Raw genomic sequence first — 12,833 nt, 5'->3', positions numbered from 1 at the left:
TATAAAATCGGCCGTACTCGTTCGCTTCCGTCGCTTTTTGTTACTGCAGCAACTGACTGAGTGTTTGCTGAAGCGCTGTCGCGGCAACAGAGTCAGTATTTACATCCATGCTGCACAACAGGGGACAACATTAACCCTCCGTTCGTTCAGGCTGTACTTGGATTGGTTGTTTTCTTTACATTCCCCAAAAAAACTGATTGGAACACAGATTTCACATGGGGGGGTGGGGGGGTCTGGAACTCATCTTTTTGTATTATCTGTAGATGTGTTAAAGGGATAGATAACAGGCACTTAATAATAATAATAATAATTAATAATAATAATAATAATAATGATAATAATAAAACTCCAGTGTTGATAGTGAACAATCAATCGATTATAGGCTATAATGTGACCATTTCATGCTTTTTAACTTCAAAATGTCAAAATCAGCTCTACATCTATTTTTAAACCATGTGACGATTAGCGGTTAGCGGCTAAACGCGAGCAGGCACACAGGAATCTGACCCGGATCAAACCTCTCGTCGCAAAAAGAAACCCCGCTGCCTCACGATAATCATCGCTATGGATACGGTTAATGTGACAAAGAGAGACTGATGATGGGGATAAACGGCGCGCTCCCACCCACCCCCCATGTGCATTAACCCAACGACTAGAAACGGGTCTTTAGGAACGGAACCGCCAATCGATTGGATTCAAAGTGATATAGTGGAGTTACTTAAATTACATTTATGAAGCACGACTTCGGTAATAAGCAGACATGACATAACAACATAACGGAAATCGTTGGCCGGGCGTGATGATGTCATTGCAGCGACAAGAATCCAGACGTAAAAAAAACCCACAAGCAGGTCCGGTTTGTCTTCCAGAACATCCGAGCTCATTATCGGACTCTGTTATCTGAAGTGGATCTAGACGGAGAACTTTTAACCATGATAACAGGACAGACATCGATAAACAGGAAGTAGAGCGGGGGTGTCAAACTCATTTTCCGCTGTCTTCAAAGGGCCAGATGTAACTAATAAATGTAACTAAATGTAATTTAAAAGAAATGTAATACAGTGCGATTGCGACTTCCCCTCATCGCCGATTTTTGGTAAGCAGTCACGTGACACCGTACTCGCATTCTATTGGCTGACGGCATCCGGAAGTGCACTACGTTCCGTGAGTCTCGGACTTCCGTCAGACACAAAAGTGCTTCAAACAGTCTATCAGAGTGTTTTAAAGGTAACACAGATAGAAGGTGGTCTAATATCAGTATGGGGGGGTTCATAAATGTTTAAATTACCGTAAATAATGAGATAAATTGATAGCGATCTCGATCGTGGTTCCTGGAACGCATTAACCGTGCGGAACGCGGATGCGCTTTATTCCATAATATTAAATAACTCTGAATTTGACTTATTTTAGTTACAAACATTACAGTTGCAAAGAAAAACTATGTTTACTCTGTTATAAGTCCTTTTTAACATAACATAAATTAGATAAATAACATAACATAAAAATTGTTTTAAATTTAAAATAAATTAAATTAATAAAAATCTTTTTAATTTGTCAGGTTATTAAACCCACAGAATTCCATCAATCAAGGATCAAACAATTAAATTAATAAAGAAAAATAATATCAAAAACAAGTTAGGATATTAACTTTGTTGTAAACGTTTGTGTCAAAGTTAAGATGTGTTTAATTATTGCATTGTGGGAAATGTAGTTTTTGGTCAAAGCACACTTTTGACCTATTTATTTTTAGACACTCTGACCTTTTATGATCTCGAGGGGCCGCATAAAAATGATGTGGAGGGCCACATTTTGCCCCCGGGGCCTTGAGTTTGACACACGTGGTCTAGATTCTGGCAGTGACGTGACGGAACAACCTGACCAGCAACACGTCGCGTTCACGTGTTTCATCTGGATGATGGAGTTTCCAGCAAACGCACAAAAAAAACCCAACAAAACAAAACAGAAAAAGGTTAAGTTTCATATCTGGAATCTTTACACGTGGTAATAAAAAGCTCCAGGATTAAAGCTTTCTAAGCTTTAGTACAACCTTTACTTCCTCCTCTTTTTCTTTTCCTGTGGCACAAAAGGGAAACTGATGGCTTTATGATTCTTATCCGACGTAATATACCTCCGCCCGTCATCCGTCTTTTTTGCTGTGCTCTTATCCCAAAATGGAGAGTGAAATAAAGACCAGACTGATGCAACTCTTTTCGTTTCTTTTTTTTTTATGAAGTGCTTTGTGTAACAGGGGGTGGTGGTGATGGACTTGATGCTTTAGCGGATGTCTACCTCGAGGGGGAAGAATATGGCTTTAAGTTGTCTTGCAAATGTGGCTGACGATGGGATGTATACACTTTGCTCTTGGTGCTGAAAAGCTCCACGAATCAGCAGTCACGACATGTACATTTTGCAAAAAGCTGTACAAAATAGCATTGATTGTTAAATCTTCAGACCACAATATATTGCACTCACGCACCAGGAGGTACTGCCTTGTGAAAAAAAAAACCAAAAAACAAACAAAACAAAAAAAACACACACAGCTTGAATTTCAAACACGGGAAAAAAGCGTTTTTCAAATGCAAGAGATTTTTAAGCTTCGACTGGGAGTCGGCCTCCAGTGACACATTCAATTAACGAACAGCGATAAGCATCGAGTCAAAAAAAAAAAAGGGGGTCGTACGCCAAAAAAAAAAAAAAAGGCCCGCGCTCGCACAAACATACGAACAAACACATTCACACACATGTATTTATGTATATATTAACAGCTGGCTCTTGTGACGATCTGTTACCACGACTGAGCGCCCCATAACGCCCCATAATTCGCTGCAGGATTTGAGATGAAATAAAGAGTCTATAAGTAATGCGTCGACTACTTATTCACTAGGGCTATTTAATCTTTACAGTGTATAAACATTTTTATTATTAAACCATCCATTATGTCTGAAATGTTCCGCACATTTTAGCTGAAATAAAAGGACATCCTACTCTGCCCCCTTCATTTTTATATATTTTCGCTCCCTTTTAAAAATGTTTTACTCGGTAAAGAATGGCAGTTTTTTTTCGATTCAACCTTTTTGATCCCTTGCAGTAAAATCAAGGCCTCTTATTCAGCAAGTACGTACTTTTAATGTTTTTTCCTTGTTTTTTTGTTTGTTTTTTTACTTTTAAGTTCCAGGTAAAGGAATGACAGACATGCTGGGACAAATATACAGTTTCTTAAAGTGTTCCGTTAATCTTCTTCTTCTTCTTCTGCCTGAAATGTCATCGCGGCCGTTTTTTTCCCCCGTTTTTCTGTAAGAACAATGCTTACAAAGTTGATAATATAACATCAAAAGGCAGAAAAGGTCCAAAAAATGAAAAAGAGAAAAGCAAAAATGAAGATTAATCTCCGCTCGTTGGGGTGCGTTTGTTTTTTCTTGTTCAACAGAGTTTAGCAGTCAGGTGATCGGACTGTTTTAGTATCTCCGTGCTGTACATGTCCAGGGCGTGGTTGACCCGGATCATCTCGCTGTTGTTGAGTTTGAGCCTATGCTTTAGCATACAAGAGAACAAGTCCAGTTGGGGTTTCCCGGGCGCGGACGGAGGGGCGAGGCGGTTAATCCGATCCCTGATGTCCAGCAGCAGCAGCATGACGGACGACGACGAGTAGAACTGGCTTCCTTGCGTGTAAGACTGGTTGACCTGCTGGACGGCGCTTCGAAGGAGGTCGGCGTTAAATCGCAAGCTGTAGCCGAACACTTGGATGTCAGAGATTTTAATATAGATCTGACGCTTGTTAGGGTCCGCCAAGTCCACCGGACCCTGCCCCGTGTCGTTACGCAGGCCGGTCGGGATCTTAGCGCGACTACGAAGGTAGATGTGGACAGTCTCAAAGAAAGTCTTCCATCGATTGCCCAACAGGAGAGTCCAGTTGAAGCACTGGGAGTTCTGGAGGCGCACCTTCTCCCAACGTGGATAGCCGTGTTCGCCAAAAGGCATGCTCCAACCCTCCGAGTGGCTCCCGCTGAACGGGTTGACGTAAACGAAGAACATGGGGTCGATGCTGCTGTTTCGCATCTGGCAGATCTTCATGGAGAGGCCGATGATCATGTGGAGGTAGTCCATCCGGTTCTTGTTGCTCTTGAGCGTCAGGGACATTCGTTTACGCCACCGCGGGTCGAAGAAGGTCTCCAGTCGGATCTCGTTGCTGATGAACGTGGTGTGGATGTACAGACGCGAGTCCATCTTCTGCAGCAGGTATTTGAGCTCCAGGTCCTGGAAGTCCAGGTCGGTCTCAAAGCTGATGAACTGCTCGCTGCGTTCGGAATCAACGTTCTGGGGCTCGCAGCGCCCGCGGTACAGCTTGTAGCCCTTGTTGCACGAGCCGCACTGCGAGATGTTGGCCAGGCTGCACATGGCGCAGCTGTTGTTACCGCCGATGACACACGGGATAGGGCGCTGACACAGGGTGACCCCCGTGTGGCAAACGCACGTCCGTTGGCTCTCCAGGAACGTCCCCCAGAAGCCGTTCTCGTTGCAGTAGAGGAAGGACTGGACCCTGTTGAGCCACTGCATCACAGACCTGAGGAGGGAAGAAACAACGTGATGAAGGTTCATCCTGTTCGTGGAATTATCATGGAGTACAGGAAAACATCGGCTAACGTTGCTAACCGCTTCCAGGTTAGCAACGTTAGTTCGGTGAACTCGTCTCCAGACTAAAGTGTAGATAACCACTCCCAGTTCTGAACTGAACTTTATTAATGAATGCATTTTAATAATATTTGGTGAATATGAATCTATTTTAAGCTAACAAACAATTAAATTTAACTTTTTAATACAGTATTGTCTCGTCTTCAGCTACTTCTTCCTTATTGTGGGTCACTGGGGTTGCTACGGGCCAATAATATATTATATGATCACATATATCAAAATATATATATTATATATGATTATATAATATTACATATTATTATATCATGTTATTATCTAATTATAAAAAAATATAATATATAATTATATATGTTATTAGTATATTTTTTTAACAAATTAGGTTCTAAACTAACTAGATTTTGTGCTAACCCATTTGGTTCTGACGTAACTAGATCTTAAAGTATTATTTAACATAATGTAACATAAACATTGTATTTATATTCATGTTATTATTTAATTATAGGATGTAATTGTTATTATCTTTATTGTTGTGTTTGCGTTTACACTGTATGTTTTACACCTATCCTGCTTTATGTGCGTTCAGTTGCTCCTTGAGGACTAATGAAGTTTCTTTTATAAATTTGGGTCAGATAAGTTCAGGGTGGACCCCACCCCACCCCACCCCTCGTCACCCCCTCTAGCACCTTCATCTGAGTCTTTTTACGAGCGATCATAAGACGACTGAATACCTGTTGGCAGCAAAGTGAAACCAGGAGGTGAGGATAAACAGAATTGAAGTTCATTCTACCCGTCTAAAAAGGAGGATGGCTTTATTTATTTCCTGGGGGAGGATGGCATTGCTATTCTCCTGTCGTCCCCTCTTTTCCCTGCCGGCGTCTCTCCTGTCATCTCCACCGCTTTCTGACGCTTTGGAGGTGGATTCTGAATCCTGATTTTTAAAGAAGGAGGGCCGGTCAAGGTGAGCTCGACATGTTAATGAACCCAAACGTTAACTATGATTGATGACATCGCACTCTCCAAAGGCCAGAATGTCCCCCAGCTGTACCCAAAATGAGCCGGGAACAGTTCATCCATAAAGGATGAGTGAAGAACAGTTCAACTTTAGAGGGGCTGAGGCGGGAATAAAGTGGAGGCGTGCTGGGATTACCTTCACGTCATATTTACAAGTATTTATGGATTTATTGCTAAAAGTTTGTGAATTGAAATGACAGAATTTCAAGCAAATGTTAACACATTTATCATTTATCGGATAAAATGTCAGCGATGCTGTTGGTTGTGACCCGCTGTAGAACCAGTTCAATATATTCTGTTTGCAGATGAAACACAAATAAACCCACTATTCCTTAATTAAATAGTCCCAATGTGCTCAATATTTACTTCCTTTGCAGTGTTTTTCTTTATTATTCACTTATTTTTTACACTTATGTCGATATGTCGATCAAATAAACGTGAGCGTTTATATAGAATCTGATTAAACTGCGTCTATTTTACATTCTTTCCTCCATTGAGATCAGGTAAAAAAAATGTTTGGTTGTAGAAATATTTCACCATTCAAATATTTCACTCATCAATAACCGACTCCAATTTTTTTTGTCGCTTTAATTTCATTATTTTCAGATGATTTGGAATCTAATTTTCAAGTCAACTCCAAACCAGTTTCCTTTATTTTTCTTATAAATAAAGTTTCCCTCCATATTTTCCAAATACTTAAACTTTCCGTTCATGCATTCAAGAGACGCATGAATCAATAACGACAAATTATTAATTAACAAATTAAGAAACATCTAAATGACGTATCAATGATTAAAGCTGAACTTACAAATGTTAACTGACGAGTGGACGCGACACGCTGGGAATTTAATTTTCCAGAGAATTGCAGGACTTTTCAAACACAGTTTGTCTTTCATTAAAATAAAAATAGTTGTTCCTTTTGCAAAAACTGATAGATCCATTCCTAGTATTGATTATTGGTTATTTATTACTGCACTGGAACGCAGTCTTCAAACCTTGTTTAACTTTTTTTGGATTTGAGGATAAACCAAAAGAAAAACCTTCCTGTGAAATTTGAAGTTAGTTCTTTAAATCATCCCGGCGTGACCTTGGTGCTCAGGATGATAAATCGGCGACACCCCCAGAGATTTGTTGTGAGTAAATGTATTCCAAAAAAATCAGGATAAGATAAAATCTAACAAAAGTGTTCCAGGTTTAAAAAAATTATAAATATTTCGTGCAAAGTCGTTCATCATATAGAAGTCACACATACATCTGGACATACGGTGTGAATATTTAAATTGTCCTGATGATAAATACATTTATTCACTGAACAAACTGGTTTTTGGACGAGTAAAACTTTATTAACAAAGTTTTCATCAAAATAATAATTCCAGTGATAAATCCTCGTTGTGAATCCATAATTGAATTAAACTAAAGGAGGACTTGTTGTGTATTAGGAGATTTAAGGTGGAATGAGAGTTATCTTAACTCGGTTGCCTAGGCAACAAAGCCAGTCTTAAGACAGTTCACATCCATATTTAGCCCCCCAATGGACAATGAGCTCGCTTGTGATTGGATGATAGAGAAGTCAAGTGGGCGGAGTCTGGATGATGCTGACATCAGGACCTGATGTACGACTGAGGGACGCCGTCATTTAGAACCCCGGTGTGCGGGCCCCTGGGGGCCATCGGGGGCCAGGCAGGACGTTATTCACCCCATGCCCTCTCCTGTCCGGCTGACAGGTTAAGGATGCGTCGGGGGGCGGGGGGCGACTCTAGACACTCAGACCGATGCTTTACGGGCCTTCAGCCCTGCTTCCGCTCCCTCATCCTCTGATCAGCTGTGATGTGCCGCTGGGAGGCGAGGTGTTTCTGATGTGGGGGGGGGGGGCGTGGGGGTGTCTCAATGGGATCAAACCCACCTCACAAATACAGAAGAACAACTAACCGCTCATTTCCACACCACTTAGGTGAATATTTTATGGACTCTCGCTACTTAAACGCCGATGCCGCCCCCCCTCCCCCATAAAGAACCATCTGAGGGGTGTTTCCTGTGGCAGCTGGAGAAATTTTTAGCACATTTTTGGCCCTTTTCTCAACAGGACGGGGGCACTTCCTGGCATTTCCCGCAGCTCCAACACCCCCGGCGAAGCTCTTAGGCCGCGGCTGCGATAGGTGGTGACAGACGTGTGCAATGACCGATCAAGAAAACTCCCCCAGCAACTTTCTCTTTCCAGACCGGGGGGGTGGGGGGTGGGGTGGGGTAAATACATGAGTGAGCGAGAGTGCTTTGGGCATGTGCAACGCTCAGCACTAAGTCGACTTGATGGACAGGAACAACAAGAGGACCAGGAGCTGAGATGTATAATGGATGGCGTGCTCACGACCAGCGAGAATCCAAATAAAAACCTTCGTATGTATCGTCTGAGAGGAGTTTCGCTGAGAGATGTCCTCCCCAGGAAACATCCAGGGGAGGAACAAAAAAAAAATCCAGATACATCAGCAACAATATCTGCATCTCAATCGTCATGGCGACGCACCCACCTCTCCCTAGGCATCTGGTGGTTGGGGTTGTGGTGGCAGCGGATGCTGAGGCCGAACAGCTTGCTGGCGGTTCTCTGGATCTTCAGCCGCTGGACCTCCAGGGAGCTCTGGAGGAGCCTGTAGCGGGCCTGGAGGTCCCAGTCGCTGCCCCACAGGAGGTGAACGCTGTTGATGGGCAGGAAGTGAGTGGAGGGCAGCCGCTTGAGGAAGGATTTGAACTCGTCTGGAGGACAGAGAGAGGAAGAGGTGGAGAAGAGCGATTGGTTCAGCTGCAGGAGGCGAACCCACGTCCACCTACGAACACAGCATGGGTGTAGCAAAGCATCCTGGGTATTTTCCACACCTAAAATATTTATCCTTCACTGAAACCCTAAAATAAGAGGCTTAATTGGATTTTAATCTGGAATTTATAGTCTTAGAGGTGCAGAGGTAACACAAACACAACGTAATAAATTTAGGGCTAAATCTGGAGATGATTCCATTCACGTCTCTTTTCTGGATTAAAATGACAACCAGATCACGGAGACGGTGTAAAATACAGACAAATGTCACCATCATGCTGAAGAAACGACATGAGATTAAATGTCCAGACTCCCCAGGGACTAAAAACCAAACGGGATGATGTCGACTAATTTCATCCGAATTTACTAGGACCACAACAAAATAAAATTAAACCCCCCCTTTGATTGCTTCATTTCATTTATGTGTAAAATTGAATTTTATTCCTCTTCCGCTTCTATTTCAGGGACCTCTTCCTTAAATCTACTTTCTCCTGCGGTCCATAAATATATTTATCTCATGCAGGTTTTATCGGGACACTTTTTTTTTTTTTTTTTATCAAATCAATAATAGATAAACGCGGCGCCTTGCGTTGTATCGCTGTGTTTCCTGCCAAACCTGCCGTCTGCATCGGTATTAAAGGGGAGACGACGATTGTGTTTGGGGGGGGGGGGTTCAGTTTGTCATTGTGTGTGTGTGCATGTGTGTGTGCATGTGTGTGTGTGTGTGTGTGTGTGTGTGTGTGTGTGTGTGTGTGTGTGTGTAAAAGCTTACCAGAGTACTCAAAGTCTTTATAAGAGGCGGCCCAGGACTCAGACATCCCCATCAGGGTGTTCTCCATAATCTGGATGTCGGTGATTGGACAGTTGCATTGTGGGTAGTCGTCGGCGCACTGACAGATGCACTGGTTGTCGTGGCACATGTACTCGCCCTCGCCGTTGCACATGATGTAGCTCAACGCCGACTGGACGAATTTCTCCTGCAGGTAATCTGGGAAGATCACCTGAAGACCTGCAAGACAGAAAACTGGGATTTTTAGAAGGAGAGCAGTAGAATAAAAGGGGGGGGGGGACGTAACGGGATGACGTCTTAATTCCACTCATGTGTTTTTTTCAAAAAGGATGAACTTCAGAGAGCTTAAGCCGTCTGCGGCGGATGCCAGTCGGTCCGGTAACAACGATTGTTGTTTATTTGGCACAGAATTCCCTTCATGAATACACACTCCAGGACAATAAGCGTTTGTGTGCGCCTGGTGGTGTGAATTCCTAACGCCGCCGCCGCCGCGCTGCTAATTAAACACTTACGACAATAGCTGACTTTGTCGAGGGCGGGTTTTTTTGGGGGGGTGGGGAAGCTGAAAGCACCTCTTCATTCTCAACACTGACAAGGTATTTATAATCTTCAGACTCGGTTCCGATCTAACCCTGGGGGTGGGGGGCGGGGCGGGATCTGAATGCGGGAACAACAAAAAAAAGCCTCTCTCTTCAAAATAAATATCGAAATGTAAAAGCCGCTGGATTGGAAAATAACTAAATAGATTTTTTTTTTTCTTTTCTTTCTCTGCCACATGAAGCAGCGCTCTGGTGAGGCAATATTTTCTTAATAGGTTTTACTTGAGCACAAATAGTGCTTCAGCAGAAAAAGAAAAAAAAACCAGGCAATCAGAGCCCAGGACACACTACTGAATGATTAATGGCTGCTCTCTGGACACGCATTACTTTCACCTTTGGCTGCAAAAAAAAAGAAAAAAGAAAGAACCCATTTATGTAAATTCCACATGCGGCTGATATGAAAGTGGAACTAAGCATATAATTTAAACAAATGAATCATTTTCGGGGTGTTGTCATGGAGTCAGATGGGATCTTCTACACCCAGAAAATTAAGGTTTTTATTGAACAAAGAAAAGAAACTTGGCTCGGCGATAGCATGAGCGGTGAGTTAGCAAGTACAAGATGTGAGTTGAATCCGTGATTGAACAACATTTAACCATTTAAAAAAACTGAAAGCATTTTAATCCGTTCCTGCCTTGAAAAAAAGCCCAAAATAATTTATTTTAAAAACACATTTTTATCAACCAATAGACACGCAGACTTTTCCTGTGTGTAATTAATTATGTAAAAATTACATAAACAATGATAAAGAATGAAAAGAAATGCAAAAGTCAGGAGAACACACGAGGATACATCTTTACTCCACCAACGAGAACGAGATCCGGTCTCACCGATGTCGTATCCATCCGCCAACACGTGGTAAAGAACGAGATCCAGTCTCACTGATGTCGTATCCATCCGCCAACACGTGGTAAAGAACGAGATCCGGTCTCACCGATGTCGTATCCATCCACCAACACGTGGTAAAGAACGAGATCCGGTCTCACCGATGTCGTATCCATCCACCAACACATGGTAAAGAACGAGATGCTATAAATGGACATCCGTTGAGGAGGAAGACGATTGCTGGTCTTAGATGCTCTTATGACCGCTAGCAGCTAATGAACACCCACCACTATCAAATACCTACTAACCTTTTTCCTGGCAATTAGCTAGAATGCTAACCTTGGGTGTTCGATCGGTGGGGAGGAGTTACAGCTCAACACTCCCACCGTACGTACATGCTATCACTTCAAATGTCCACCGGTGATCAATACTCCGGGCTCTCTGAAGCACGTCGGTCCGATCATTTGAACACATTATTTATAGATGAGGCCACTGCACCAGCTCCATCTTTTGGAAATGAATCAAATTAATTAAGACTAGCTTTTTTTTTTAATTGCTTTTGAATTAAATAAGCTAATCATATTAGTATGCAGCGCCATGTGAGCTACAACAAGGATGCAGTAATAGAAAAGCCCACTCACTTTCAATGTTCTAATTAAACTTTTAATCATGCCTTTTATTCCCACTCTTACTTGTTCATTCCAAATGTCAGCGTTTGGTCAGTTGCACTCAACTAGCATGAAGCTAAAGTGAATTTTGAATTAGTTTCAGGTTAGCGGGGGGGGGAGGCAGGAAAGAAAGGAAACACAAGGAAGTTCTCCTCTGGTCCAGTCGGTCAGAACCGGAGGAAGAACCGCCATGAGCAGATAGTCTGTAGACAGTCTCCGATAGTCGGTGGAACATTTTTAAAAGAACTCTGGCTCCTTCTCTTAAATTCCATCTAAATGAAAGATCCACACAATTTAGCTTGATGGCATTTGGGATTTAAATTCACTTTTGTTCTCCCACATTAATTTGCTCTCTATTTGTTTGTCCTCTCTCCAGGCTAAAGCTTAGAAACCCGATGATATTGGTTTTGGCTGGATTCTTTCGTTCTCTCTCGCTCCACCAGGGGTATAAAAGTAAAAATACTTTTATTGAGGATGAGAATTAAATGAAAGTGGGGATTTAACATATGGTGGTTGAATTGTCAGGATTTTCACGACTTAATTAAACTGGTAGTATGTTCCAGGTGGTAGAAGGGAAGTAGTTTCTTCTTTTAATATCCTGATCACTCGCCATCTGTTATTTTTTCATTGACCGGCTTATTTGAGCTGCTGGTCGTTTTTTTCTCAGCAGCAGCGACTTTCATTAGGTAACCAAGTCGATTACAACAATTGGTGTGATGATATCTGACGTAAAGAAAACACAAACAGCAAATCGGTTGGAAGTAACGACTGGTCCGGAGGTCTCCTGAACCGCCACGAGCCATCGCCTAGCCTACATTGTAAATTAGCACCAAAACAAAGGCAAACCAATTTGCTGCTTTCCGTCTCTACACCAAAACACGCTTCCCTCTTCCCCAGATCCTCAACATCCTATCTGGGAAGATTTATGAATATGTTAGAATAGCCTGAGCCAACAGTTTTCAAAGCGGTGAAGTGAAAATAAATTAAGCCGGCCCTATAGGCGAGTCGTGTGGAGGGTGATGAATTAGATACGCGTTTCTCCGTCGTTCGATGCCTGCTTTTCTTCTTCTTTTTTTTTTAACCAAGTCAAAAATGCCGCAAACACCAAGGAGATGACAAAACAAATATAAAAATCAATTAAGTTGTCTTTGATGACAGACGTGTGGAGAAATTGATTTGGACGCTAAAGTGTATCAGTAAACACGACGCTTCTTGGTTACCAGAGAAATGTTTGCTGGAGGAAAACCTTTGGTGCAGAACGTGGAGAGCAAATGTTTGGACCAGAGCAACAATAAACACAAAGAGGCATTTTCTCTCTGTTCTGAGTCGGTGGCACTCCGTTCTTTATTCAGACACGATGGGAAATATGCATATCCACTCTCGCCCGTTGTACGTGGTGGTACCTGGATGGCATCATCTTCGCTCACGTCCTGAACCGCCCCTCAGACGGGTCCGTGCATCAGAATGAGGGAATTATTCCCGGT

The 12,833-nt window shown here is 42.5% G+C and overlaps 1 protein-coding gene across 1 annotated transcript in view; it reads right to left on the bottom strand.

Moving 5' to 3' along the window:
* Nucleotides 1-1,805: 1,805 nt before the first annotated feature.
* Nucleotides 1,806-12,833, bottom strand: part of brinp1 (bone morphogenetic protein/retinoic acid inducible neural-specific 1) — a 69,426-nt gene continuing 58,398 nt past the window's right edge. The window contains exons 7-9 of the mRNA XM_068334815.1: nucleotides 9,240-9,476; nucleotides 8,187-8,409; nucleotides 1,806-4,561 (exon numbers count right to left, since the gene is read on the bottom strand). Coding sequence (XP_068190916.1) covers nucleotides 3,421-4,561; nucleotides 8,187-8,409; nucleotides 9,240-9,476 — 1,601 coding nt within the window. The 3' untranslated portion in view covers nucleotides 1,806-3,420. The remainder of the gene's footprint in view (nucleotides 4,562-8,186; nucleotides 8,410-9,239; nucleotides 9,477-12,833) is intronic.

Source organism: Antennarius striatus, chromosome 15, assembly GCF_040054535.1.
Source record: "Antennarius striatus isolate MH-2024 chromosome 15, ASM4005453v1, whole genome shotgun sequence".
NCBI classification, from domain to species: Eukaryota; Metazoa; Chordata; class Actinopteri; order Lophiiformes; family Antennariidae; genus Antennarius; species Antennarius striatus.
The sequence above is the reverse complement of the archived record's forward strand: the minus strand, read 5'-3'. Positions and strand labels throughout refer to the sequence as shown.